This window comes from Nannospalax galili, unplaced genomic scaffold (genome assembly GCF_000622305.1).
Source record: "Nannospalax galili isolate Female #2095 unplaced genomic scaffold, S.galili_v1.0 scaffold265, whole genome shotgun sequence".
NCBI lineage: Eukaryota > Metazoa > Chordata > Mammalia > Rodentia > Spalacidae > Nannospalax > Nannospalax galili.
Window position 1 is genome coordinate 1130100 of NW_008353747.1, and position 15093 is coordinate 1145192.

The 15093-nt window shown below is 50.5% G+C and overlaps 1 protein-coding gene across 3 annotated transcripts in view; it reads left to right on the forward strand.

The window, feature by feature from the left end:
* The window catches only part of Dscaml1 (DS cell adhesion molecule like 1), a 346117-nt gene that overhangs the window by 258749 nt on the left and 72275 nt on the right, over positions 1-15093 (forward strand). For 2 of the 3 annotated variants that reach the window (XM_008850911.1, XM_008850912.3), the window contains exons 7-11: positions 1084-1380; positions 3000-3272; positions 12432-12710; positions 13052-13171; positions 14093-14269. In XM_008850911.1, the coding sequence (XP_008849133.1) occupies positions 1084-1380; positions 3000-3272; positions 12432-12710; positions 13052-13171; positions 14093-14269 (1146 nt within the window). The remainder of the gene's footprint in view (positions 1-1083; positions 1381-2999; positions 3273-12431; positions 12711-13051; positions 13172-14092; positions 14270-15093) is intronic. The other variant, XM_029554971.1, reaches the window with a different exon arrangement.

The window sequence follows — 15093 nt, forward strand, 5'->3', positions numbered from 1 at the left end:
AGGAATGACCCTGGAGAGCAGGCACTTGGAAAATAAGGCTGGGGGTGGAGAACAGGAAGATAGGACCAGCCAAAAGAGGGAGGGAAGTTCGAAGGAGAGGCGTCAAAGACCACAGGACACTACCACACCCTCCCAGGCCCAGCCAGGCACCAGGCTCTCTCTAGTTTTAGTCAAGTAGCTCTCCTCCACTCAGAAGTAGGGACAGGGCTGGCAGGCTGGCTGGGTTTCAGGTGAACATCAGCATTTCAGTGTGTAACATTGAAGGGGAATCAAAAACGCTGTGACATCCGCCCTTTCTTATTATTTTTATTTTTCACTTTTTAAACATCTATTTTTATTATTAATTTATTTAATTAATTAATTTACTTATTTATTTGTTTATTTTTGAGACAAGGTCTCACCATGTAGACAAGGCTGGCCTTGAACTCGTGGCAATTATCCTGGCTCAACCTCCTGAGAGTTGGGATTACCTACACATACAACCATTCCAGACATTTAAAAAAAAATTTAATTGACATAATAAGCATACATATTTAAGGGGTACGGTGTGCTTAATATGTTTTTAATCCTTGACACCAATCTTATGGGGAAGGATGATCAGGTTATAACTCTGTCCCACTAGGAAACTAAGACATAAAGTTGATTATCCTGTACTAGATTATGTGGTTAGCCAAGGCTTAAGGCCAGGGCCAGACTCCATCACCTCCACTGTCTCTAGGAAACTTACATTTTTTAAACCTCAAGCCTCGGTGTTTTTACTGATAAAGGGAGAAACATCTTGAACACAGTAATTTAATCTTCACCATGTCCAGAGGAAGTGAAAATATTCTGTTACTGCTATCCTTATCACCCACCAGTAAGAGATGAGAATATTCAAAAAAATTAAGTAACTTGCTGGGAGTTGAGGACCCAGCAAACACAGGCATGTCACTCCACATACAGGAGTAATGGCACCTCATGGGTCTGTGCATAGCACGAATGTGCACACATGACAGCCCTTTATCCTGACAGAGTGGGTGGCCTGGTGGGGACAGACTCTCTATGACTCAGTGACCCTGAAAGGGGGCTCCTCGCTCCCTGCAGACGGCACCCCCCGCATCGTCTCATCCTTCAGCGAGAAGGTGGTCAGCCCCGGGGAGCAGTTCTCACTGATGTGTGCTGCCAAAGGCGCCCCGCCCCCCACGGTCACCTGGGCCCTGGACGACGAGCCCATCGTGCGGGACGGAAGCCACCGCACCAACCAGTACACCATGTCCGACGGCACCACCATCAGCCACATGAACGTCACAGGCCCCCAGATCCGGGACGGGGGCGTGTACCGATGTACAGCGCGGAACTCGGTGGGCAGTGCTGAATATCAGGCGCGAATAAACGTAAGAGGTGCCTGTCTACATTTAAATATCAGAATAGGCTTTTGAGTTCCTTTGCCATCTCTGTGGTCACCATCATTCTTGTGTGCTTCTTAGTGATTGTCATTTTGATTTTGGTGGAGGTCTCTCTCTCTCTCTCTCTCTCTCTCTCTCTCTCTCTCTCTCTCTCTCTGGTCCACCACAGTCCATCATCCATTCTTATGTGTGAGTGTGTGTCTGGTTAGAGTCCACCCCATTTTCCTCCTTCCTCTGCTCCTCTTCCCTCCCTACAATCAGGCCTGTCCACCCTCACCACCCCATCTGCCCCATCAAATCACTCTGGGCCCCTGGTGCTCTATGCATCTGCTAGCATCTGCCAGCCCCCAGCAGGGTCTCGCAAGGATAGAGACAGATAGGAGTAAGGGATATTCAACCTTCATACTACTGTGCTCCCAGCAAATGTCCCAGGAGGTGTAGGTAGCCAGCACCCTGAGGTGATGTTCTTGTAAGCCTCAAACTTTCAGGAGTAAGATACTAAAACTGAGGCTGGGTGGGGGTCCCAAAAGTAGACAGCCTTCAGGAATAAGTGAGGGATCCTCAAGGTGACACTATCCCTATACCTCAGTTCTCCAAGTCAGAGTGGTAAGCGCAGTCTCCTCTGATGCTCAGCAGCCCTATGAGTCTGACTGGTCCCCTCTGGATCCTACCTGTGACCCCTGATCCACGGGCAGAGAGGGACAGGGGAACTTTGGGGAATGGGCATTGGTCCGGGGTGCTAGTAGTTTCCCTGGGCCAGGAAAGGGGGTAGAGACAGAGATTCATGCTAAATTCACCTATGCCAGCTCTCCCACCCCATATAACATCTGGCCAAACCCCTGTGTCCCTCTCAGAATTAGAGTGGAGCCAGAGCTACAGGACCCTGGAAGACTCCCTAGTTCTGTTCGTTGTCTTCTGGGGGGGACCCAGAGTTCTGTGAAGCTCCCCAGTACTGTTGGTTCACAGTGGCCTCTGAGCTTCCCTCCCCACTCCCACAATGCTACCTGCCAGAGAGCCCAACTAATATATTCCCACCCTCAGCCAATGTGGTCGGAGCCCTCACCCTCTACAGCCCTCTTCAGGTACCCACAATACAATTTACCAGATGGAAAAAAAACAAAAGCATTGGCTCATATGGTCAACACCTTGGTGCTCTTTGGATAGTTCATTACTAAGTAAAAGGGTCTTTGAGGTATGAATGTAGTGTGTGCAAGCAGAAGAAAATCATAGGGCCCTGTTTCCCTACTAATTCCTTAATCCCTGCTGCTTCCTAAACAATCCCTGCTTGCCCCAGTCCTGGTGGCTCCCTGTCAAGGTTGTGGACTGGCCTCACCCAGTCCCATAGGGGCATGGAATCTTGCAGCAGGCGCATATAGCTCGTCTGTTTGCTACTGTTAATGGCAACAGCAAGTCCTAGGGGGGCAGGGGGACTCATGATTATTCCCCAATCCTGGCTTCTGCCTTTACCTTGAAAAGACCTCCTTCTGTCCTCACCCAGTTTCTAGCCCCCAGTAAGTCTCAGGGACCAAACAAGGGAGAAGAGTGCCATATGGTGGCACTGGCTCATGGCGCCACCTGCCCCTCCTCTCCACTTCCTACTCTCCCACCTCCCAGGACCCCCCAGCATCCGGGCAATGAGGAACATCACAGCAGTCGCAGGGCGGGACACGCTGATCAACTGCAGGGTCATCGGCTACCCCTACTACTCCATCAAGTGGTTCAAGGATGCCCTACTTCTTCCAGACAACCACCGCCAGGTGGTGTTTGAGAATGGCACTCTCAAGCTGACAGATGTACAGAAGGGCATGGATGAGGGGGAGTACCTGTGCAGCGTTCTCATCCAGCCACAGCTTTCCATCAGTCAGAGTGTCCACGTGGCTGTCAAAGGTAGGTCCCTTCCCAGCTGGAGCTGCTACCTGCCCACCTGCCTCCCAGGCTATACAGGCCTCCAGAAGAAGACAACTTCCATTGGGTGGAAGCCCAAGGAAGAGGGAAGGGATCTGGTCTCTGGAAGAAAGGGGATAGGATAGAAAATTGTGATGAACACAAGACTATAAGCTGCAGGTCAAGACAGGACTGACTCCCAAGTGCACAAGGGTTCAGCTATAGAAAAGAGGAGGCAGGTCACTTTCCAGGCAGAAGGCTCAGGTTGGACATAATGGTCTACGTTGGGCCCCTGATGTCAGGAAGATACCACCAGGTACTCAGCAGGGCCACACCAGAGATTCACGGCTGGAGGGATCTCACACTGACTGCATTGGCTCCATCCTAAGCAGAGAGTGGCTGTCTTTGACTTCTGCGGTGGCATGGAAAACTACCATGTGTTAGCTCTCAGAGGCCTGGAGTGCAATCCCTGTCCTCCCTACTACCCCATAGCCTTCTGGTTTACCTGATGGGCAGCGGAGGCCAGGGAATGGCCTCATACAAAGGAGCCATTCTCTAATTCTGTGAATCAGTTGATTTAAAAGGAATAGTTCAGTAGATGTATGAGCCATTAACCAGTGTCCCCTTGGCTCTGGGACTATGCAAGTGTCTGATGCCCCAAATACAATCTTCGAGTCTCACAGGCATGGAGATTACAGTGGCTGAGATGATGGTTCCATTGGCTATGGGGACAGGATGGGGAAGTTGATCCTGCGTGACCTGACCAGGAAATATCAGGGAAGGACCCAGGTCTGAAGAGGGGAGACTAGGTGCCAAGCATTAGCCCCAGCCTCCATCTCAAGAATGAAGACGCAGCCTGGCACCACTTGGAGGGCAATGGAAGAGAGACAGTGCCCTTAAGATCAAGGAGAGTCCCTGTCACCTGGGGGCTTCCCTCCTGAGGGTATGTCAAGCCCCCCCCCGCCCCAGAGGATCTAGAAAGACCTCCTTCCCACAGCCCATAGAGAATAGAGGAAGGGATAATTAACAGAAAGGGTAAGCTAGCCAGAAGCCAGAGTCCATGGGAAGGAAGAAAAGAGCACAGGCCCAGGCCAAGAAGAGCCTATATATGGGGAGTCCACAAGGGTCTCAGGCCTGGCGTTTTTCTTTGCTCTGAGACTGGAAACAAGCTTGCATGAAGGTCTGCAGACAGGAAGAGAGATGTCTGGAGAGAAAATGAGTCGAGGGTCAGACCATGCAGGTAGGAATGTGACAACCTTTCATTGACAGTGAAAGGCAGGGCCAGACCCCTCCCTGTGCTCCCAGTCTCTTAGTCATCTAGCTCTCTCTGAGCAGTGATCAGGGCCCTATCCCAGGCATCCTGTGTACCCACCTCACCACCTGTCAACAGCGCCAGACAGCACCTGTTTGTTGAACTGAATCTGAGACATTAGTCTGGGTTGGGGTAATTTATTAAAAGTCATCTGTGAGCCCCCAAAGCTGGGGGCTCTGTGGCCATCCCAGACCTGGAAAAGAGGTGGGACATAGTGACAGTGCCATCTCCCTGCTTCCCACTTCGGGAACATCCTTAGCCTAATGCTCTCAGTTCTTCCCAGCCCATGGGCCAACATACCAGGGTCACATCCCCAGCCCACATCCTGGGCAAATGATGGTGATGGGACACAGCACCGCCTGCCCCACTCCCACCCTACCAGACATCACAGCCGCCTGTATCCATTTCCATTACAAGCAATGGACCGAGAGCTTACAGTGTAACCATCACATATTAAAACATCTAACCCTTGCTCTGCTCCTTGTGCCCAGTGCTCCAGCAAGCATTTGGCTGGGTTTGTCAGCGAAAAGAAAAAAATAATAACAGGGCTCCAGCGAGCCTCAAAGTACTCGGAACATCCTGAAAGCTGCTCTCTGCTCATCAATTATTCAGCCCCATTCAGGGAGCGATCAGTCCTAATGAATTGAATCTGATGCATTCCGTCTCAGCGACTCGCTGGGTCTGTAGTGATAGTATAGAGTGACAATGTCTCCCTGCCCAGGGAGAAAGGCAGGGACTGTGCGTGCATGTGTGTGTGTGTGTGTGTGTGTGTGTGTGTGTGTGTGTGTGCGTGTGTGTGTGTGTGTGTGTGTGTGACAAGCTCGTGTGTACACCTGCGCGAGTAGGCCTCTAGGGACACCTACATAGAACCACTAATGCTTTTGAAGAACTATTTTGAAATGCTAGTCTAATTGGGAAATATTAGTGTGTACACCTGCCCCACCCTACCATCAGAGTCTGAAAAATCCCAATATGTGGCTGTAGAAAGGGTGAGGTCCCCTTTTTTTCTCTCTAGTCCTGACATTCAAGTGAAGGCCCGGGAGCCAGCACCCCCACCACTCCCAAAGCTCGACTCCCTCATCCCCGCCCTCTCTGCTCTGCTCCCCCACCTCATTAGAATGCACTTTTGCAGAAGAACCCATCAAAGCTGATTATGATCATGCTGCTTGATTAGTGGCTGCGCTCTTCCAAGAGCTCCCTGAGGAGGGGGAGGGGGAGGTGCTCCTGGGCATGGCAAGGGGCCCTGACTCCAGAGAGGAAGGGATGGGCCCAGAGGTGGTATTCCAGACCCCATGGCAACAGTAGGCAGGAAAGTGCATCATGCCAGAAGATTGAATTGGAAGAGTGCAAAAAGGGGTGAAGCAGGGCGAGACAGGCATTGGAAGCTTGAGACACAGTGGGGAATCTCCTCCACTCTACCCCCACTTCTCTATGGGGCAAGGCTGGTGGGCCAGGTGCGGCCAAACCCATGCTGCTTCGTGGGCTGGAAAAACAACTGAACTGCTGACTCGGTTCCTTCTGAGGATTGCTTGTCTGCTAATGAATTTTTCAAACACTGAGCCAAGATCAGAACATACCTGACATGCATACACACACGTGCAGAGACCTGTGGGGGGGTGTACACACATGTGCATACTACACGTACAATCAAGTGTCAAAGTAGCACCCTAGGTGACTCATGGTGAAGTGCATACATATACACGCATATGAGCAGTTATGTGTGCATAATTCCTTCCTTCTGCAAAGCAACACATCTCAGCCATGAAAGGCAGTTGTAGGTGAGACCACATGAAATATTGCCCAAGTGTTCCTACCATGGCCCAGCCAGGCAGGAGAGGCAGAGGGGAAAGAGGGAAGAGGACACCTTGAGGACTTCCTGGACTTGGCAAAGCAGCACTGAATGGCAGGAGGAAACAGTCTGCAGAGAAGACAGCACTTGTCTCGGGCTTTCAGGAAGATTCTTGACCAGATGCTAAGAGGAAGGCACGCAGATCCAGTCTAGACTTGGTGACTTTAGGGTCCCCTGGAGCTAAAAAATAATCTCTGTGCATGAAGGTTGAATGTCTAATTAATCAAGAATGAGGGCTACAACTGGGGTCTCTCGGCATGAGCTCTGTGGGGAAGTATCTCCATCCCCAATATCTGAGTCTCCAAGAGTCTCTGCATCCAGTGCGAGGGCATGAGGCGTGCTCTGCTTGGACTTGGCTGGACCAGAGAGGCAATACCAAGTCCCATGGAAAGCAAGGCCGCAGAAGAGGGCACCCCACCACACACACAGAGACACCCTTACCCTCAAGTGCCCCTTCCCAGGATCCACACACATATGTCCCCAACCAGTCTCTGTGTAGCTTCAGCCACAGCTCTTCCCAGTCCATAAACCAGGGAGCAAGTGGCAAGGCACTAAGGCAGTGTGATAGAGCTGGGCACGTCTACCACTTCCATGAGTTGGGGACTTCTATGATCCTAGGGAATAAGCTAGTCCTCCACCCGCCCCCTTCCCCGACTGAATGCCTGGTACAGCTGGTTTGGAAGAAACCCCACTAGAATCCACAGGCAGAGGGTGCCACAGGCTCCAGAGGAGGAGAATCACCTATTTGCACCAGGGGGAAGAGCAAGAGGATGTTCTGCTAGCAGCCCTGTTTCCTTGGAAACATAGAAGCAAGTAGCCTCCTTCAGGGACAGATGGGACTGGCGATGGTGAGGGTGAAGATGATGATGAAGATGAAGAAGCATAGGCAGCAAGTGTTTATTCATTCAGTGACTTGACTGCACACCTACTATATTCCAGAATTATGTTTGTTCCAACACAGCTGTTCTCAAAACAGAATACCCTGCCCTCCGGGAGCTTGCATCTTAGTAGAGAATCAGATCATGTGCCAAATACATAAACAATGTGTAGTAATAAATAGAGTAGGGAGAACAGTGCCAAGGGAGGGGGTGGGGGCTTGCAATTTAAAAAGGATGGTCATGGAAAGCCTTTTTGAGAAAGGACAGTTGTGATAAAGACTAAAGTAAGTTGTGGTTATTCTTAAAATATGAGATTTATTAGAACTAGAAACTCAATGTCAGGCTCAAAATTAACTGGACTGCCTCCTGTGTCTGCATGTCTGTCTTTGTGTGTGTGTGTGTGTGTGTGTGTGTGTGTGTGTGTGTGTGTGGTGTTTAGTGTAGTGTATGCACACATGTGTGGGGTGGTGCATTGCTGTGCATGCGTGTGGCAACCAGAGAAAGACATGAAGTGCCCAGCTCTATCATACTTTGCTTTACTCCCTTGAAATAGGATCCCTCACTGAACCTGAACCTGAGCTGGCAGCCAACAAGCCCCAGTAAGCCTCTGTCTCTGCCCACGGCAACACTAGTGTTACTGGTATACATGTCCACCCCTGACTTTTTTTCTTCTTCGTTTCTTTGTATGAATACTGAGATCCAAACTCAAGTTTGCAGCAAACATTCTTAGCCATCTCTCCAGAGAGAAAAAAAACAAGACTCAGGGAAAGAGACCAGTGGTTGTGACACTTGCCTATGGTCACTAGAGCAGGTAACAGAGTTTGAAATTCAGGTGTCCTGGCCCGAGACAGGAGCTTTCTCAGCTCCATGCTATGTGAGCAGAGAGGCCCTGACTTCCCACAGTGCACACACTGCTAACAGGTGCAGTAAATAAAAGGTTCAGCCTCAAAGACAGATGATAAGAGATCCCATAAAGCGTTTATGGGCTGGGCTGGTGGTCAGCCCTGCATGACACTCCCAAACAAGTGTCTATAAAGGCTTTATGGTAGCCAGGCGCTGCATGGACTGCTATAATCACTGCATTTTCTTAGCCACTCCATCCTCTGGCCTCTGCACCAGTATGCTCCTTGTTCCTGGCAAGAAGCTCCTGGCACATGGCATTCTAGGCCAGCTGCTGTGGAAGCAGAAGAACACAGGGGGCAAGAGGCTTAGGACTGCAGTCAACACTGAAGAGAGCAAGTGGTCAGAGAACCCCAATCACTGAAGGATTGGTTCCCAGGGGCGAAATGGACACACACATTCAATCAACATCTGTCCCCTGAGCTTTGGGAAGGCACAGCTAAATCACAGGTCAGAAAGGAACCCAGGACCTGGACAATCATGTGTTCTTATCAGAAAGTCCTCACCCCCTGTGGAGGATCCCCTTGCCCACAGCTCTCTTTCCAGAATTAACTGGCCTATCAGGAACTCTAAGCTTTCTTCTCCCTCTGGGCCATCTGGGGCAGCCTGGATATAAGGGGTGTCAGAATGCCAGCCCAGAGCCATGGAGTTCGATAAGCAGTTCTGGCCCTTCAAACTCCCACAAAAAAAGATCCTCAGCAGATATCGTTGTCCCCAACACCATGGCTACCCCATCAGCTGCAGAGGGGGTATTGTGTGTCTTTTCTTGGAGAGAACCAAACAAATGTCTGATCATCCAAGATGGGGCACAGATAATAGACCAAAGAAATGATTGTACCAAAGTCTAGCTTAGTGAACCAGTGAGTTTATTGGGATATTTACAGGAACATGGGTAGGGCATGACTTTAGGAGGATGGATGCATCTGGGAAGCTTCATCCCTGGAGGTGAGCAGGAGACATTCTCCTCTGGTGAGCAATTGTTGACTGCTTTTTTTTTTTTTTTTTTGGTCTTTTCTCCCTGTAGCCCCAGCTGGCCTGGAACTCGCTATGTAGACCAGGCTGGCCTTGAACTCACAGAGATCCGCCTGCCTCTGCCTCCAGAGTGCTGGGATTAAAGGCATGTGCCACCATGCCCAGTTTTGACTGCTTTTATTGGGGAGGGCCTTATGAATTCATGAACTTCCTGAGCATTATAAGTTTCATGAGCTCCCCCTGGTCTTATGAGCTCCCATCTAGGAGGAACTATTTCAATTTAGAGGAAACAGCTACACACATGGGTAGAGGTATTTCTGCCAGAGTAGCGTAACAGAACATGATGTCACTGTGTGGTGAGGAGCGAGGAGTTGCCCTGGACCTCTGGGGAGTTGTCTGATCAACTGCCGTATGTAACATCAGGGAGCCCTGGGTCACCTGAGTGCATAACTAACCCAGGATGGGTTCTGGCTACTGCTTTTCAATGACCCAAGTGACCATCCATGTCATTCCACAGACCAGTAGGGAGAGACAGCCCTCTGTGTCCTCTGCCCCTTGACTCAGCCTTGTCCCCTGCCCTTGCCCCATATAATTTTTTCAAGCACATGTGTTTTCTCACTGTCACCTCAAATACCCAGGGATCCCTGAGGCTGTAGACACCCTCAGAGGACACCTTCCTCTACTCTGAGTTTAGTGTCTGTATTTCCAGGGTCAATGGCCCAGTTATCATGGAGGGAAGTGTCTTTCAGCTACTAAGACTCTATAACTTGAGCAAGTTTCTGCTTCCTGAGTCTACACAGAGATAATGCCTTCACAGAGCAGGCATTTCATAAATATTACATGAATTGGTTAATTAATGAATTAACATGCCTTAGTAACTTGCACCACTCTCTAAATCCCTCCTTACTGAGACATTCTTCCCCTGCTGAACAGAAGTTCTCTACCCATTGTCACTGCCTCAATCTTCTTGCTCTGTATCCCCACCCCTGACCCCAGAAATGAGGTACTCAGATTAGCCATGCCTTGCCCACACATCCTGCTCTCTAGCCTCTTGTCACTACTGACATGTCCCCTTGCTCACATTCAAGTATCCTCAGATTTCTTAACTCCAGGAGCTATGTTAGTGCCGTGACAGAAAGGGCTTAGCCCAGAAAAGACCAAAGAGATGCTCTGGACATGGTCTAGATGCCATCATAGAACAGTAGCACCTGGAGAGCAGTTAGGGCACCCCTCTTATCCTATAAAGGCCTTCATCCCATGTTCACCCTACCCCTGGCCCACCACAGAGATGAACCTCTGCATTCATCCTGAGAAGTGAATCCAGACATATGTCTATTCATTTGCTCACCTGATGAGCATTTATTGGGCACCTACAATCTTTCAGGTAAATTCTCTTGTTATACAAGTCTTAGCTCCAGGCCCCATGGAGATGGTGGCAATCAGGCCCTCTGCCCTGTGATGAATGCCATCTAGGGGGTCCACAATGGTCTAACAAGAACAGTCTCTGTACAGTCATAGGAAGGAGCATTGGGCCATCATTAGAACCTGTTTCAGAGAAATCTATGTAGTGATGTTCACAGCCCAGCCAACCTCCCACAGTACCAGGGCAATGTCCCACTCCAGAGAAAAGAAACAGCCAGTGACAGGGACGGATTGATCTGGACAATGGCCAGAGTCCCAGGGAATTTGGTTGGGGTGTGGGTGTAGGACCTGACCAAGGCCCAGGTGGGTCTGGAGTCATATGGGTGAACATTGGCTAGTGGTTGGATGGAGAGCTCATAGTGGCTGATGAGGGTATGCCCAGTATGTTCCACAGCAGGGCTCAGGCTTGGGTAATTCTGATGAGCTGATAGATCCCCTAGCTGGAATGGAGGACAAGGTGCGGAATGACATTGAAAAACCAGTTGAGGCCCCTGTCTCAGGGAAACAGCACCCTTCCTAAATGTCACTTTCTCCAGACCAGCAGCTCTTGGTCAAGAATTCCCCCAGCGATTCAGACAGGTTTTCTGTGTGCACCCCTGGCTGCTCCTTACTGAGCCCTGGAAGTCTGCGGGTGCTGAAGAACTGCCCGTGCTCTCTGGTATGGCCTCTCTGGGTGGGCCTATGGTGGTGAGCAGCATCACTGGCTTCCAAAGGGGGTTGGGTTGGAGCCTGGGAGAAGGCCAGAGGACTGTGGGCAGCCTTGTAATTTAATTATTCGACTGCAGAAAGGAGACCTCATCTACTGGTGCTCATCCTTGTTAAGCTAATTGTCTGTCTCCTTCACTCTCCTCTCTCCCCACAAGCTGGGGAAGTTGCTGCCGCCTAATTGAGTTATCATAAAGATAATGGCTGATGTTCCTGCCAGTGCTGAGAGAGGAGGATCCATCTCCGAGTCGACTCAGGCTGCAGACAGAGTCCCCAGGGGCTGAGATGAGGGCAACTGGGTACATCGGACTCTGCCCCAGGAGTCTAACCATGTGGCTGCCATGACAGAAAGGGCTTAGCCCAGAAAGGACAGGCTCCATTTTTGTTCTTTCTGGACACCCAGGGAGTTCTTAGGAGAAAAAAGAGCCTGTGGTCTGGCCACTGGGATCAGGGGGCTTGCTTAGAAGGCAGCCATGCCACTTAGTGAAGAGAGCTGGTTCTTGGAGAACAGATAGATGGGGTTTCAAGTCCCACTGTCACCCTTATAAGCAGGATAACCTGGTACAATTACCTCTTTGAACCTCTGACTTCCCATCTGTTAAGTCAAGCTCCCAGACCATGGATTGGTAGGATTTGGTAAGATTCCTGTGTACATGTAAAGTTTCTGCTCCTTGTCCTAACACTTGATAGCCATGGGAAGGGGTAGGTTGGTGAGGGTACCTAAGTGGAAGGTACCCTAGCTTTAGGAAAGCAGCCATGGGAAGGGAAGGGAGTCTACACAGGCCTTCCTTACCTGCCCCCAGGGCACTACATCTCTATCCATCCCAGTCCCCCAGAGGGGCTGCAAGATGACCACCAAAATGAGAACTTATACACAAGCTAAGGGTCAAGCAGGCTAAGACCCTTGACAGAGACCCAGAGTCCAGACTCAGGTGTACAGGTTTCAAGAGACTGGGCACCAGGGCATGTTCTGGAGATTCTCCACAAAAAACAAGTTTCTAGATCTTTGGGGAAAGTCAAAGCCTGCCACTGGGTCAGTGCAAGCAACCCAGCGTCCCCAGGTGGGGCAACTGGCCAGGATGGATGAGTGGCGCCTTATGACAACATCCCATTATCCCTTCCAGTACCCCCTCTAATCCAGCCCTTCGAGTTCCCACCTGCCTCCATTGGCCAGCTGCTTTACATCCCCTGTGTGGTGTCATCGGGTGACATGCCCATCCGCATCACCTGGAGGAAGGACGGACAGGTGATCATCTCAGGCTCGGGCGTGACTATCGAGAGCAAGGAGTTCATGAGCTCCCTGCAAATCTCCAGCGTCTCCCTCAAGCACAATGGCAATTACACTTGCATCGCCAGCAATGCAGCAGCCACCGTGAGCAGGGAGCGCCAACTCATCGTGCGTGGTGAGCGGGTCAGGCCAGCCTCAGGAGGGATGGGGTGCCAAGAGCAGCTCTCTAGAGATCCAGTTGTGGGAGGTTGGCTCTGGCCAGGCCCTTAAAGATACAAAGGCTTAAGACTCTTATGCTCCAGGCCTAGATTGGAGGGTGTCCTTATTTGGTTAGCCATTGGCAAAGGCAGGACTGGGCCTCAGGCTATGACCTCCCATTGCAGCACTTATAAGCGTTCTCTCTGCTCTTGACTTTGTCATAGTCTAAGAGTTGACATCTGCTGGAAATTTCCCCAAAACCTAGGGTACTGGCAGAGACTGAGACAACCTTTCTCCCTGTCTCCCTTCTTTTCACAGTACCCCCTCGATTTGTGGTGCAGCCAAACAACCAGGATGGCATCTACGGCAAAGCTGGTGTGCTCAACTGCTCGGTAGATGGCTACCCACCACCCAAGGTCATGTGGAAGCATGCCAAGGGTGAGCCAGCCAGTGTCTGAGATTGGCAGGGGAGGGCCTAGAGGATGCTCTGATGGGCCTGTTCTTATGAGCAACCCCCAAGCCTGGGGGAGTACTGGGCTCTGACCTTGGGGATCCCTGTGATGATCTTGGCCACCCCAGGGTTGTGTGGGTGAAGGACAGAATCATGCTGTCTCCAAATTTCCTCAATTATTTGTTTTCTGTGGTGTTGGGGATCAAACTCAGAGCCTCCTACATGATAAGCCCTCTACCACTGAGCTACACCCACAGACCCCAAATCCCCTTTTGTTCCTACCACTTGACCTCCTCTAGCCATAAAGCTCAGTTTCTATTGCTTTCTCCACCCTGGGGTCCCAGAGCCTGGATACCCAGCTTTTCATCATTCTATCTGTTCTGAGATCTTGATCCTTCCCCCAGTTCAACCTCATTACAAGAATTCATTTGATACCTGATTAGGCCTCACATGCTGCACTGTGTCCACAGCTCACACTAGGGGTGGGACGGGCATCTCAAAGCCCCCACCCCCACCCCCCAGAGGATGACTGGTCTCTTCCCTAGGCCTCACTATCTATCACCAGGTAATTGTCGTATGAGAATTTAGTCTTCTCCTGGCCTATTGTCAAGTGGACCAAAGATGGCCCTTTCTTCCTGCCCCAGGAATTCACCACAGCAAGCTCAGTGCCCAGGTTGGGCTCTGCCTGAGACCCCCACCCCAACCATTTCCATGCTTTAGAGCCAGGGCAGGACCAGACCTCTTTCCTGTCCTGTGGTAGGAGCTGTGTGATGTCAGCACCATAAGAGTGGTGCAGCTCTGCTGTGAAATGGCCCCAGATGAGGAAGAGCACCTTATCAGGCCTTTTCCCAAGGCACTCGGTCCCATCCAACTCACTCTCAAGCCCCACTAATGCTTCCTCCTTCCAGGGAGTGGGAACCCCCAGCAATACCATCCAGTGCCCCTCACCGGCCGCATCCAGATCCTGCCCAACAGCTCACTGCTGATCCGCCACGTCCTGGAGGAGGACATTGGCTACTACCTCTGCCAGGCCAGCAATGGTGTGGGCACCGACATCAGCAAGGCCATGTTCCTCACCGTCAAGAGTGAGTCCTATCCCTACCCCAGCCCTGTCAAGGCCAAGGCCAGGCTCTATACTCCCCCTGCCTCCCTAGGCTTCTGTTATTACATCCAGGAAGGAAAGGCAACAAGGCTGCTCAGAGGTAAGCTTGGGAGCATCCAGGGTCTCAGCTAAAACAAAGGCCCACCCTGAATTGTTCCAAGTCAGGAGCCCAGTCTTGATAAAGTCACCTTTTGCTGTATGGTAATATCATGGGAGATTATTTGGTTTACTATCCATTGGCAATTCAGTCTGGATACTTATATATCAACCAACTTATTTCTGCTATTTTACATATACCTGCTTGTGTGCAACCTGTTTGCAACTTGGAAAGGAAAAGACCATATATATAATGTAAGAAAAAAGCCTCTGGTGGAAAAACTAGATTTCAAGTCCAGATCTACCGAATGAGCCATTGACTCTGGTCAAATCCTTTTATCTCTGTGCTCTAGTCTCTTCACTTATCCTAGAGGTTCGCACTCAGCTCACCTACCTCACAAAATTGTTTTCAGTAACACGGGAACTACAGGTGGAAAAAGGAAGGCACATACAGCAGCCCAATTTTTTATGACTCCAACTCTAGCTACAGCTTTTCAATTCCCAAACCTGAGCCACCTCGTGATGGCCTGAGAAGCCACCATTTATTAGATGCCTCAGGATTCTGTTAGGAGTCACAGCATCCATTCCTGCTGGAGGAATTCCATTCTTTTACATGCTTCGGAGCCTGTGTTACGGGTCTCTGAGAATCATGTTGGGACAAATGTCCTTGTGGTCCTAGGTCAGGAAATGGACCTTGGAGACAGGAAGTGA